Source organism: Zalophus californianus, chromosome X (assembly GCF_009762305.2).
Source record: "Zalophus californianus isolate mZalCal1 chromosome X, mZalCal1.pri.v2, whole genome shotgun sequence".
Lineage (NCBI taxonomy): Eukaryota > Metazoa > Chordata > Mammalia > Carnivora > Otariidae > Zalophus > Zalophus californianus.
The window spans coordinates 87,897,527-87,911,332 of record NC_045612.1 but is presented as its reverse complement, the minus strand read 5'-3'; the positions used below and the strand labels follow the sequence as shown (position 1 = coordinate 87,911,332).

The following is a 13,806-nucleotide window of genomic DNA, read 5'->3' as shown; positions in this document are numbered from 1 at the left end:
TGAGTGACTACTGCTTTCTCAGTCACTGGGAAACTTCCTTCTCTACAAGCACAGACTATCAGAAAGCTGCTATTTGAAATGGTATCAGTACAAACGAAACATCCTACTCTTGCTGGAGACTCTAAGTCACATAGACACAAAGCAGCAGCCAGGATTTCCAACCCCGACCAGAGATAAGAGGTATCTAGACACAACATTTTATATCTATCTTAACTTTATTGTTTTCAGGAAAACAGGACTCAAGTTCACTTTGTGGTTCACATACAGCTCCATTTTGCCTTAAGGTCACCAGAACACTGCTTCATTTCTATTTCATCTGAACTTCACCATTCCTCCGAATAATGTAACTCTATCTTTTCCCTTGTTTAGTGGTGCCATGGTTCCTCTGGTGTGTGGTCTCCCTCATTGATTGATGGATCTGTCAGACTACAAATTAGTCCCAGATGGTCTTAGACTGAGTAGGACACTCTTACATTCCAGATTGTGAAACTGAGCCCCAGAGGGGATGTGACTGGACTGAGAGCATCCAGTAAGTCCATACCCGAGCCTGTGTCGGGTCCCCTCAAAATACCTTCCTCACCTGAGGATTCAGAGAAAACTTCAGTGGGGTACAGAGCCTTCTGCCTGTAGGAGGACTTCTGCCTGTAGGACTCCCTGCAGGAGGCAATATTTGAACTTGGTTTTGAAGGAAAAGTAGGCATTCCCAGGTAAAGGGCAGCAGGACTTCTTCCCTTTCTACCCCAGTGACTACGTCCTAGAAGGGTATGGGCATCTAATATAGAAGGGAATTTCTATATTAGAAGTAATATTAGGGACAGCAAACCGGTTGAAGGGCAGAATCAGTCTTGTCTTAAAGCTACATTTTCAAAAGGGCACTATCACAGTGCAGATTTTATTTTATGTGGAAATAAAAATAATAGTTTCCTGAAGATGCTTTTATTGACATATTGCTTTAGATTAAGGAAAAATCAAAAAGTATTATTGATTCATATTTTATTTCATCAGGGGTTGCTGGAGTGGGAGATAATGTAGACTATGGGAGCATTCAGAACCCGCAGCCAACCCCTACAAGTACAACAGAGGGGAATCTGACACTGACTTCCCCTTTTTCCCTCAGTGCTATGTCCTAGGAGGCTTGCACACTCCCAATTTCTTCCCCTTCTTCGCTCGTGGTATGTTCCAGGAGAGCACTGTAAACCAGTCTGACTCCTCCCCCGCTTTCACATCGTGTGGTATCTGCCAGGAGAGCACAGCTACTGGTACGTCTGCGTCTTTCCAGAGGCCCCCCTTCAGCTTCTCTGAACATCATTACACAGATCCAGAGTGCAGATCCAAAGACCTCCTCCTCCAGGAAGACCGCCCAAAAGAACGCCGCCACCCATGCTCCCCGCCACTGAGACAGCTCCGCGGCTCTGCTCTGTAAGTTTAGAGGCTTCCTCACCCTCGGTACGGAAGGGTCACTCCTCCAACATGGCGCACCCCACGGGGAAGCGCGACCTGGGCGCGGCCACGTTCCCCTCCTGGCAACGCGGCCTAGGGGCACTGAACGCTCCAAAGCACCAATTCCGTAACATCCCCACGTTGACTCTGGGCGGACAGCGGCTTCGAATGTAGTTTTGCGCGTGTGCAGGACCACGCCCCCTTCGTTCGTCGCCCCAAACCCTGAGAAGGGGCGGTGCTAGGGGGTGGTGACCGGAAGCGGCTACGGTTCTCAGCGGTGGTTTCATAGTTGTCAGGAGGATCTCAATGCTCTGTGTCGGAGGGATGTGGAGGTGATGGGGCCCCGGGGAGCGTGAGTGTTGGGGGATTCTGTGTGGTCAGTGGTGGAATCGGTTGTCTAACGGATTGGATGATTCGATCATTATTTTGCAGGCTTTCCTCTTCTCTCAACGTTAAGGTCCTGAAGTTCACTCTAAGACCCACAAGGTTCGGTGCATTATGTTCTAAGTGTACCCTAAGAGTTGATTTTTCTTCTTACCACGAGTTATTTAGAAGTGCGTTTTTAGTTTCCAAAAGTTTATCTTTTTAATAGATTTCTAGCCTTAGTTTTCTGTGGTCAGAAAAATGCCTACGTGAAGCTCATTCCTCGAAACAGGAGAAGACTCATGGCCTAGGCCGTGGTGAATTTTTATAAATGTTCCATATTTTAATCAAAAATAATATTTAGTTGTTTAGTTGTCAACTGTGTCATACAAAATTTACGCTCTTTGTTGTCCTTGTCTCCTGTTCCTGAGGAGAGAGAAATTCTCCAGTGTGTTGGTGATTGCTCCGTTTCTCCTTCCTGCTGTTCGTGGTGCATTTTGAGTTCAGTGTCGTATAAAGTGAGACTTAGGTTGAAGTTCATCTGTTTGAATGTTCAATTAGGCACCATCTGTTGAAGACTATCCTTCTTTGACTTGTTTTGCACCTTTGTGAAAAATAAATTGCACATACTTGTGTGGGGCTATTTTTAGGTTCTTTATTCTGTTCCATTGATCTATGTGTCTATTTAGTTTTATCATGAATGGGTGTTGAAATTCGTCAATACTATATGAATTTATATGATCTTGTGATTTTTCTTCTTTAGCTTGTTAGTATGGGAGAATGCACTGATTGATTTCTGAATGTTGAACCAGCCTTACATTCCTGGAATAAATCTCACTTGGTTGTGGTGTATAATTCTTTTTATATGTTGCAGGAATGGATTAGCTACTGCCTTTTTTTTTTTTTTTGAGGATTTTCTGTAACTCGGTTTATGAAAGATATTGGCCTACAGTTTTAGTTTTTTGTACTGTTTTTGTCTGGTTTTAGTATTAGGGTAAGTACTGGCTCATAGAATGAAGTAAGAAGTATTCTTTTCTTTCGTGTTTTCTGGAAGAGATTATGTAGAATTATGCTAATTTTTCCTTTAACTGGTTGAATTCTCCAGTGAGACCATCTGGGCCTGGACATTTCCCTTTGGAAGCTTTTTGATGATGGCTTCAAATTCTGTAGTAGTTTCAGATTATCTATTTAATTTTTTTCAGAGTACATATTTAGTAGTGGGTGAGTTGTGGAAGTTTGTGTTTTGTGGAAGTTGTTGAATTTATGTGTATTTAAGTTGTTTGTGGTAATCCCTTTCGTTTTAATAGCCGCAGCATCTGTAGTTATATCTTATGTTTCAGTTCTGGTATTGGTAATTCATATCTTGTTTCTTTTTATCTTTATCAGTCTTGCCTGAGGATTACCAATTTTATCAATCTTTTCAAAGAACCAGCTTTTGCTTTCAGTGATTGTTCTGTATTGTTTATCTGTTTTCAATTTCTTTTTTTCTGTATTTACATGTATATTTTATCTCAACTATTTTTTTTTTCAGGTGTACAATAGAGTGATTCAACAATTTGGTAAGTGTTTTCAATTTCATTGATTTATGCTTTTACATCTGTTACTTCCATCCTTCTGCTTGCTTTGGTTTACTTTGTTCTTTTTCTAGTTTCTTGAGATGGGAGCTTAAAGTATTGATTTAAGACCTTAATTCTTTTCTCATGTAAACTTTTAATACTATAAATTTCCCTCTCGACACTGCCTTATCTGCATCCCCCAAATTTTGGTATGTTGTATTTTTATTTTCATTTGTGACTTTTTAATTTGCCTTGAGACCACCTCTTTGATCCATAGATGATATAGAAATGTATTGTTTAATTTTCAAGCGTTTGGAGACTTTCCTGTTATCTTTCTGTTATTGATTTCTAATTTGGTGATATTAGAGGATGTATATCATGTGATTTCAACTTACGGAGGTTTGTTTTATGTCCCTGGGTGTGGTATGTCTTGGAGAATGTTGCATGGGTGCTTGAAGAGAATGTGTATTCTTTTTTTTTTTTTAAGATTTTATTTATTTATTTGACAGAGATCGAGGCAGCAAGAGAGGGAACGAACGCAAGCAGGGGGAGTGGGAGAGGGAGAAGGGAGAAGCTGCAGCTCCCCCTGCTTGTGCTCTCTCTCTCACACACACTGTCTCTCTCAAATAAATAAATAAGTAAAATCTTTAAAAAAAACCCAACTCTTCTCCTTTATCTGATTTGCTAGGGGTTATCTATGACATTGGTCATTTTAAAGGACCAGCTCTTTGTTTTCTTTAAACCCCCTATTATATTTATTTGAATTATTTAAGATTTTATTTTTATTAATGATTAGTTTATTTGGGGGGGCTTTGCCTAGTTTTGCTTTTCCTAATTCTAATGTTTTAGGCTGAATACATAGCTCTTTTTTGTTATATTTATTTTTAATTAAAATCAAACCATTTAAAGCTATACGTTTCACTCTGTATGACTTTAGTGTGTTCCATGACTTCTGGTAATAATTGTGTAGCTTCTGTATTGACTTCCCACTTCGATCCTGGGTTATTTAGGCAAGTCTTCCATTTCTTTTAAAACAGATTTATTTAGATATACAAAATAGATTTAGATATATTCCAGTACCATAAAATTCATTCTTTTAGAGCATACAGTTCAGAGGTTATTAGTGCATTCACAGAGCTGTACAGTCATGACCACAATCTAATTTTAGGACATTTTCAATACCCCTGAAAAGAAACCTTATGCACCTTAGCAGACATTCACCATTCCTGCCATCCCACACCCCCAGACTAGGCAACTACTAACCAATTTTCTGTGTCTATGTATTTACCTATTCTGAATATTTCACATAAATGGAATCATAAAATATGTGGTCTTTTGTGACTGGCTTCTTTCACATAAGATAATGACTTCAAGGGGGGCGCCTGGGTGGCTCAGTCGTTAAGCATCTGCCTTCGGCTCGGGTCGTGATCCCAGGGTTCTGGGATCGAGCCCCGCATTAAGCTCCCTGCTCGACGGGAAGCCTGCTTCTCCCTCTCCCACTCCCTCTGCTTGTGTTCTCTCTCTCGCTGTGTCTCTCTCTGTCAAAGAAATAAGTAAAATCTTTAAAAAAAAGATAATGACTTCAAGGTTTATTCATGTTGTAGCACGTATCAATACTTCTTTTTAATTGTAAAATAATATTCCATTGTATGGGTATAGTAAATTTTGTTTATCCATTTTCAGTTGATGGACATTTAGGTAGTTTCCACTTTTTGGCTACTATGAATAATACTGCTGTGAATAGTTGTGTATGTAAGTTTTGGAGTGGACATGTGTTTCCATTTCTCTTGGCGTGGTACCTAGGAGTGGAATTGCTGGATCATATGGTGACTCTGTGGGTAACATTTTGAGGAACTGCCAAACTTTCAGAGTGGCTATACCATTTTCCATTTCTACCAGCAGTATATGAGAGCTCCAATTTATTCACATCTCACCAATACCTGTTACTGTCTTTCTTTACCCCTTATTTTAGCCATCCTCATGGATGTGAAGCGGTCTCCTAACGAATGGAATATTTTGGTTTTGCTTTGCATTTCTGTAATGACTAATGATATTGAACGTCTTATGTTATGATCAGACCATGTAGCCTGTCAATTCCCAACATTAAAACATCTGCCAGATTTTCTTTTTTTTTTTAAGATTTATTTATTAGAGAGAGAGAGAGAGTGAGTGAGCGAGGTGAGGGTCAGAGGGAGAGAATCTTTCAAGCAACCTCCCCGCTGAGCACAGAGCCCTACATGGGGCTCGATCCCAGGACCCATGAGATCATGACCTGAGCCGGAACCAAGAGTCAGTCGCTTAACTTAAGTGACTGAGCCACCCAGGTGCCCCTACCAGATTTTCTTCGTGGCCAAGATAGCTAATGAAATTCTGTACAAGTTCCATGGGCATAAGGAAAGAAAGCATAGTCTCTCTTTCTTTGATATAACATCATGTTTATGTGTTTAAAATTCAACTTGTTCATGCCTTTTATTTTATTCCTTTTTTACTTTCTTGTTTCTTCTTTATCCCATTTCTTACTTCTGTTTTCCTTAATTAAGTTCCTCTCCATTTTATAAAGGACACTTTCCCCTTCCCAACAAGAATGACTAAATCTGTAGTGCTTTTATTAGTTGATCAGAATAAAATTGTTTCTAAATATAGACACAGAGACACCCTCTCCTCCCTAGATCCTGTAAAAGGAGAAACAGTTTTATCTCTGCATATTTTGAGGTAGTTAGGACATTGGAGTCTCAGGCTATTAGCATTTTCCTTATGGCCTATCTCTTCTGTTTTAAGAAACTCTACTTTTTTTTAGTTCCAAATCACAGTCATGTTTTCAACATCTGTTAAACAGAACCATGTTTATTTTAAGCCTACCACACAAAGGATACTGAAAATTATAGTGTTGAGAATGTAAATTTTGAAGCCAGGTAGACTGGCTTTGACTTAATATCACTAGGCCTCTGTTTCTGTGTGCATAAAATGAAATAATAATAATTATGGCAACACATGGGTGAGAGGATCGTTGTGCAAATTAAGTGAGGTACCTACTTCTGCATATTGCCTGATCCCTTGTAATGACAATACTTGCTAATCTGAATTAAATGTTTCCTGGGGCCAGCCTGCTGCCAAGTGCCTTATAAACGTCATCTCATTTAATTTTCACAACCCCTTGAGGTGAATAGTTTTGACTCATTTTGAAAAGTGAAGAAACATTTTTATATTCTCATAGCTAAAAGTTGGCAGAGTGAGAATTTAAGGCTTAAAGAATGTTCGTCCAAACGTCATGGTCTTCTTGCTCATATTCCATTTTGATGAATGACTAGAATGGGTGTTGGCTGGACTTCATCTATCCCACAGTATCCAAGGCCAGGAACTGTACTTTTGTGCCCCCAGGAAGCATTTGTGGGGTCAATGCTGAATGACTGACCATGTGGACCCTGTCTTTCCAGGTTTCTTGGAGTCTCTGTTGAGCCTGTGGGCCAGACCCCACAGTGGAGGCTGCAGGAACTGTCTTCTGGCCTCAGCAGCTCAGCTCTGATTGAGTCCACGGAGCCCACTTGGCTTCAGGCTCGTGGGAGGAGCATCAGCAAGAGAGCTGGAGGGCTGATGCCCAACAGGAACATGCCAGCCAACTGGAGTTCTCCTGGGCCATCCCTGGCTCGAGCTGTGGGGAGATGTGACAACTCCTGTGAGGTGAGGAGGAAGAGGTACCCAGGGCCAGGAATCTACAATGAAAGATAGTAACTCATTAATTTGTATGACTTGTTCTTTAAGCAAGCAGCATAATCAGAGAAGTTTTATTGGTCATTCTTTTCCCTTGTGTGAATTTTCTTCTCTTGCCCATTGCTGCTTTATTTATCTTAGTTTATGGATTTCTTTATGGAAGGATAATTAACATACCATGTTATATTACTTGCAGATATACAACATATTTTTTTTAGAGGGGGCTTGCGGAGAGGGGCAGAGGGAGAGAGAGACTCTTAAGCGGGCTCCACGCCCAGCATGGAGCCCAACACAGGGCTCAATCTTACAACCCTGTGATCATGACCTGAGCCAAAATCAGGAGTCAGACGTTTAACCGCCTGTTTAACCCAGGCACCCCTCAGATGGACAACATATTGATTGGAAAGTTTTATACGTTACTAAATATCACAATAAGTGTAATCCCCGTCTGTCACCGTACTATGTTATTACAGTATTGTTGATTCTGTTGCCTAGGCTGTACCTTTCATCCTATGACTTATTTATTTTATACCTGGGAGTTTGTACTCCTAATCCCCCTTAATCTGTTTTACCATTACCCCATCGGCCTCCCTTCTGGCAACCATCAGTTTGTTCTCTGTATTTAAGGATCTTTTTTTGGTTTTTTGATTTGTTTGTTTTATTTTTCAGATTCCACATATATGTGAAATCATGTGGTATTTGACTTTCTCTATCTGACTTATTTCGCTTATCATAATACTCTCTAGCTCTGGCCACACCATTGTAAATGGCAAGGTTTCATTCTTTTTTATGGCTCAATAATATTCCGTTATATATCTATATTTATATGTATAGATAGATAGATACTCCATTATATATATAGATATTTCACTACATAGAGAGAGAGATATAGATATATATATCATGTCTAATTTATCCATTCATTAGTTGATGGATGTCTTGGGCTCTTTCCATAATTTGACTACTGTGGGACATTGCTGCTATAAACATTGGGATGCAGGTACCCCTTCGAATCAGTACTTTTGTATCCTTTGGGCGAATACCCAGTAGTGCAATTGTTGGGTCATATGGCAGTTCTATTTTTAACTTTTTGAGGAACCTCCCTACTGTTTGCCAGAGTGGCTGCACCAGCTTGCATTCCCACCGACAGTGCAAGAGGGTTCCCCTTTCTCCGCATCTTCGCCAACATCTGTTGTTTCCTGTGTTGTTAATCTTAGCCATTCTGACAGGTGTGAGGTGGTATCTCATGGTGGTTTTGATTTGTATTTCCCTGATGATGAGTGATGTTGAGCATCTTTTCATGTGTCTGTTAGCCATCTGGATGTCTTCTTTGGAGAAATGTCTATTCATGTTTCTGCCCATTTCTTAACTGGATATTTGTTTTATGGGTGTTGAGTTTGATAAGTTCTTTATAGATTTTGGATACTAGCCCTTTATCTGATATGTCATTTGCAAATATCTTCTCCCATTCTGTATGTTGCCTTTTAGTTTTGTGGACTGTTTCTTTTGCTGTGCTGAAGCTTTTTGTCTTAATGAAGTCCCAGTAGTTCATTTTTGCTTTTGTTTCCCTTGCCTCCAGAGATGTGTCTAGTAAAAAGTAGCTGTGGCCAAGGTCAAAGAAGTTGCTGCCTGTGTTCTCCTCTAGGATTTTCATGGATTCCTGTCTCACATTTAGGTCTTTCATCCATTTTGAGTTTATTTTTGTGGATGGTGTAAGAAAGTGGTCCAGTTTCATTCTTCTGCACGTGGCTGTCCAGTTTTCCCAACACTGTTTGTTGAAGAGACTTTTTTCCATTGGATATTCTTTCCTGCTTTGTCGAAGATTAGTTGACCATATAGTTGTGGGTCCGTTTCGGGGCTCTCTATTCTGTTCCATTGATTTCTGTGTCTGTTTCTGTGCCAGTACCATACTGTCTTGATGACTACAGCTTTTTTTTTAAGATTTTATTTATTTATTTGAACGAGAGCTAGAGAGAGAGCACAAGTAGGCAGAGCAGGAGGCAGAGGGAGAGGGAGAAGCAGACTCCCCGCTGAGCAGGAGCCCGATGTGGGGCTCGATCCCAGGACCCTGGGATCATGACCTGAGCCGAAGGCAACCGCCTAACCGACTGAGCCACCCGGGCACCCTGACTACAGCTTTGTAATAGAGCTTGAAGTCTGGAATTGTGATGCCTCCAGTTTTGCTTTTCTTTTTCAGGATTGCTTTGTCTATTCGGGGTCTTTTCTGGTTCCATACAAATTTCAGAATTGTTTGTTCCTGCTCTGTGAAAAATGCAAGCCCAGTGCTATTTGATTGGGCTTGCATTAAATGTGTAGATTGCTTTGGGTAGTAAAGACATTTTAATAGTGTTTGTTCTTCCAATCCGTGAGCATGGAATGTTTTCCCATTTCTTTATGTCCTCTTCAATTTCCTTCATAAGTGTTCTATAGTTTTCAGAGTACAGATCCTTTACCTCTTTGGTTAGGTTTATTCCTAGGTATCTTATGGTTTTTGTGCAATTGTAAATGGGGTTGATTTCTTGATTTCTCTTTCTGCTGCTTCATTATTGGTGTATAGAAATGCAACAGATTTTTGTATGTTGATTTTGTATCCTGTGACTTTACTGAATTTGTGTATCAGTTCTAGCAGTTTTATGGTGGAGTCTTTCAGGTTTTCTACATACAGTATCATGTTGTCTGCAAATAGTGAAAGTTTGACTTCTTCCTTGCTGATTTGGATGCCTTTTATTTCTTTTTGTTGTCTGACTGCTGAGACTAGAACTTCCAGTACTATGTTAATTAACATTGGTGAGAGTGGGCATCCCTGTCTTTGTTTCTGACATTGGGGGTTAAACTCTCAGTTTTTCCCCATTGAGGATGACGTTAGTTCTAGGTCTTTCATATGTGACCTTTATGATGTTGAGGTATGTTCCTTCTACCCTACTTTCTTGAGTGTTTTTATCAAGATAGGGTGCTGTATTTTGTCACATTGTTTTTCTGCATCTATTGACAGGATCGTATGGTTTTTACCCTTTCTTTTTTTAATGTGGTGTATCATGTTGATCGATTTGCAGTTATTGACCCACCCTTGCAGCCCAGGAATAAATCCCACTTGATCGTGGTGAATGATTCCTTTAAGGTACTGTTGGATTTGATTTGCTAGTATGTTGTTGAGAATTTTTGCATCCATGTTCATCAGGGATATTGGCCTGTAATTCATTTTAGTGGGGTCTTTGGTTTTGGAGTCAAGGTAATACTGGCCTTGTAGAATAAGTTTGGAAGTTTTCCTTCCATTTATATTTTTTGGGATAGTTTTTGAAGAGTAGCTATTAACTCTTCTTTAAATGTCTGGTAGAATTCCCCTGGGAAGCCATCTGGCCCTGGTTTTGTTTATTGGGAGATTTTTGATTCCTGATTCAATTTGTTTGCTGGTTATTGGTCTGTTCAAATTTTCTCTTTCTTCCTGTTTCAGTTTTGGTTAGGAATCTATCTGTTTCTTCCAGATTGCCCAATTTGTTGGCATATAATTTTTCATAATATTCTCTTATAATTGTATTTCTGTGGTATTTGTCGCGATCTCTCCTCTCTCATTTGTGATTTTATTTGAGTCCATTCTCTTCTTTTTGACAAGTCTGGCTAGGGGTTTATCAATTTTGTTAATTCTTTGAAAGAACCAGCTCCTAGGTTCATTGATCTATTCTACTTTTTTTTGTTTCTATATCATTTATTTCTGCTCTAATCTTTATTACTTCCCTTCTTCAGCTGGCTTTAGACTTCATTTGCCGTTCTTTTTCTAGCTCCTTTAGGTGTAAGGTTAGGTTCTATATTTGAGATTTTTCTTGCTTCTGGGGGCAGGCCTGTATTGCTATGTACTTCCTTCTTAGGACTGCTTTTGCTGCAGAGGTTTTGGACTAATGTGTTTTCATTTTCATTTGGTTCCATGTATTTTTAAAATTCTTCTTTAATTTCCTGGTTAACTCATTCATTCTTTAGTAGGATATTCTTTAACCTCCATGTATTTGTCTTCTTTCCACATTTTTTCTTGTGGTCGACTTCAAGTTTCACAACATCGTGGTCTGAAAATATGCATGGTGTGATCTAAATCTCTTTGTACAGGTTAAGGCCTGATTTGTGACCCAGTATGTGATCTGTTCTGGAGAATATCCCATGTGCACTCGAAAAGAATGTATATTTGGCTGCTTTAGCATGAAATGTTTTGAATGTATCTGTTAAGTCCATCTGGTCCAGTGTGTTATTCAAAGCCCATGTTTCCTTGTTGATCTTATGCTTAGATGATCTGTCCGTTGCTGTAAGTGGGGTGTTAAAGTCCCCTACGGTTATTATATTATTATCAATGAGCTTCTTTATGTTTGTTATTAATTGATTTATATATTTGGGCGCTCCCAGGTTGGGGGCATAAATACTTAAAATTGTTAGATCTTCTTGATGCATAGACCCCTTAATTATATTTAATGCCCTTCTTCATCTCTTGTTACAGTCTGTTTTAAAATCTAGTTTGTCTGATATAAGTATGGCTACTTCAGCTTTTTTTGATGTCTGTCAGCATGATAAATGGTTCCCCACTCCCTCCCTTTTAATCCAGTGGTGTCTTTGGGTCTAAAATGACTGTCTTGTTTTTTTTTTGTTTTTTTTTTTAATCCGTTCTGATACCCCATGTCTCTTGATCGGGGCATGTAGCCCGTTTACATTCAGAGTGATTATTGATAGATATGAATTTGTTGCCATTGTATTATTTGTTAAGTAGTTGTTTCTGGAGCTTTTCTCTTTTCCTTTCTAGTCTTTGTTGCTTTTGGTCTGTCTTTCCCACACAAAGAGTCCCCTTTAATATTCCTTGCAGGGCTGGTTTAGTGGTCTCGAACTCCTTTAGTTTTTGTTTGTCTGGGAAACTATCTCTCCTTCTATTCTGAATGACAACCTTGCTGGATAGAGTATTCTTGTCTGCATATTTTTCCCATTTAGCACATTGAATATATCCTGCCCCTCTCTTCTGGCCTGCCGGGTTTCCGTGGCAAAATCTGCTGCTAACCTTATTTGTCTTCCCTTATAAGTTAGGGACTTCTTTTCCCTTGCTGCTTTTAGGATTTTGTCCTTATCTCTGTATTTTGCAAATTTTACTACAATGCGTCTTGGTGTTGGCCTGCTTTTGTTGATTTTGATGGAGTTCTCTATGCCTTCTGGATTTGGATGTCTGTTTCCTTCCCCAGATTAAGGAAGTTTTCACCTATAATTTCTTCAAATAAACCTCTGCCTCATTTTCTCTCTTCTTCTTCTTCTGGGACTCCTATAATATGAGTGTTATTATGCTTCATGGTGTTGCTGAGTTCCCAGTTCTACATTCACGATCCAATATTTTTCTTTCCCTATTTTCAGCTTCATTATTTTCCATAATTTTATCTTCTATATCATTTATTCATTCCTCTGCTTCTTCCATCCTTGTGGTCATTACATCCAATCCATTTCACATCTCAGTTATAGCATTTTTTATTTTTAGGCCTGACTAGTTTTTAGGTCAAGGTTTCTCAAGCCCAGCTAGTTTCCTTAATGATTGTTGCTTTGAATCCTGCATCAGGCATATTACTTTATATCCATTTGAATTAGATCCCTGAACGTGACCTTGTCTTGTTCTTTCTTTTGGGATGAATCCTCCATCTTGGCATTTCGTCTAGGTCTCTGGTTGTTTTTTTTTTTAAGATTTTATTTATTTAGTTGAGACAGAGAGAGAGAGCACAAGCAGTGGGGAGGGGCAGAGGGAGAGGGAGAAGCAGACTCCCCGCTGACTGCAGAGCCTGAAGTGGGGCTCGATCCCAGGACCCTGAGATCATGACCTGAGCCGAAAGCAGACGCTTAACTGACTGAGCCACCCAGGCGCCCCTCGGTCTCTGTTTTCTTCTGTGTGTTAGGAGAGCCTGTAATGTTTCTTGCTTCCGAGAGTAATGGCTTAATGAAGAAGAGGTCATACACTGTCTAGGGCCTGGTGCTTCAGGAAGTGTCCCTTGTGTATACTGTTTGCACTCTGCTGCTGTGTTTTCACCGCTCTTCCCCTCCAGTCAGTCCTCTGCGGAGTTTCTCTTTGCCTGCAGTGGGGGGCAGTGTTTGGACCTTGGCCAGAGTATGGCGAGTTTTAACTACGTGTGCTCCAGGGTCTGCCTGTTAAAAGAGACCTGATGCTATTTCCAGTAGAGCTGAAGCTTTGCAGCACTCTGTGGTCAGGAGATGTGGTATATGTGGGGGGTTTGTGCTGGTCTTCTGGGGGAGGGGCCTGCTGCTCAGGGTCTCAGGCACACTTGCCCTAGTAAAGAAGCACCTGCCGAGCAGAGAGGGGCGGGGCTTGGTGTAAGCAGCTCAGGCCTCCACTGTTGGCTGATGCTGATGAGCAGGGGAGAAAAATTGCACCCGTCCTCTCCCTCATCCCTGGAGAGGGGAATTCATGCCCGTTGCTGTCCGGGAAGCCCTCACAGAAGAGTGAACACTCTCCCCTCGTGTGTCCCAGGTGTCCCTCAGATCCCTGCCTTCACCCTGTCAGTGTCCGGGCCACCTGCCTGCCCGGCAGATCAGTGCACCTGTCTTTTATCCCAGGCAGGTCGGCTGAGTTCCAAAACTCCAAACTGTAGGGACCCAGCATGGTGTGGTCCTTCACTGGTCCGCTAGGGATGGGTCTTGATGCACTGGGGCTGGGGTCAGTTTGTCCCAAAAGGGCATTTGCACCAGTGCGCAGGAGCTTGGAGTTTAGCATAAAACG

General features: G+C 40.6%; 1 protein-coding gene across 4 annotated transcripts in view; it reads left to right on the top strand.

Annotated features, from left to right (window-relative positions):
* Positions 1–1,050: 1,050 nt before the first annotated feature.
* The window catches only part of ZNF81 (zinc finger protein 81), a 104,243-nt gene continuing 91,487 nt past the window's right edge, over positions 1,051–13,806 (top strand). Inside the window, exons 1-3 of one of the 4 annotated variants that reach the window (XM_035725566.1) lie at positions 1,051–1,419; positions 3,335–3,362; positions 6,794–7,037. In XM_035725566.1, coding sequence (XP_035581459.1) covers positions 6,951–7,037 — 87 coding nt within the window. In that variant the 5' untranslated portion in view covers positions 1,051–1,419; positions 3,335–3,362; positions 6,794–6,950. The other 3 variants (XM_035725565.1, XM_027607355.2, XM_035725567.1) reach the window with 3 other exon arrangements.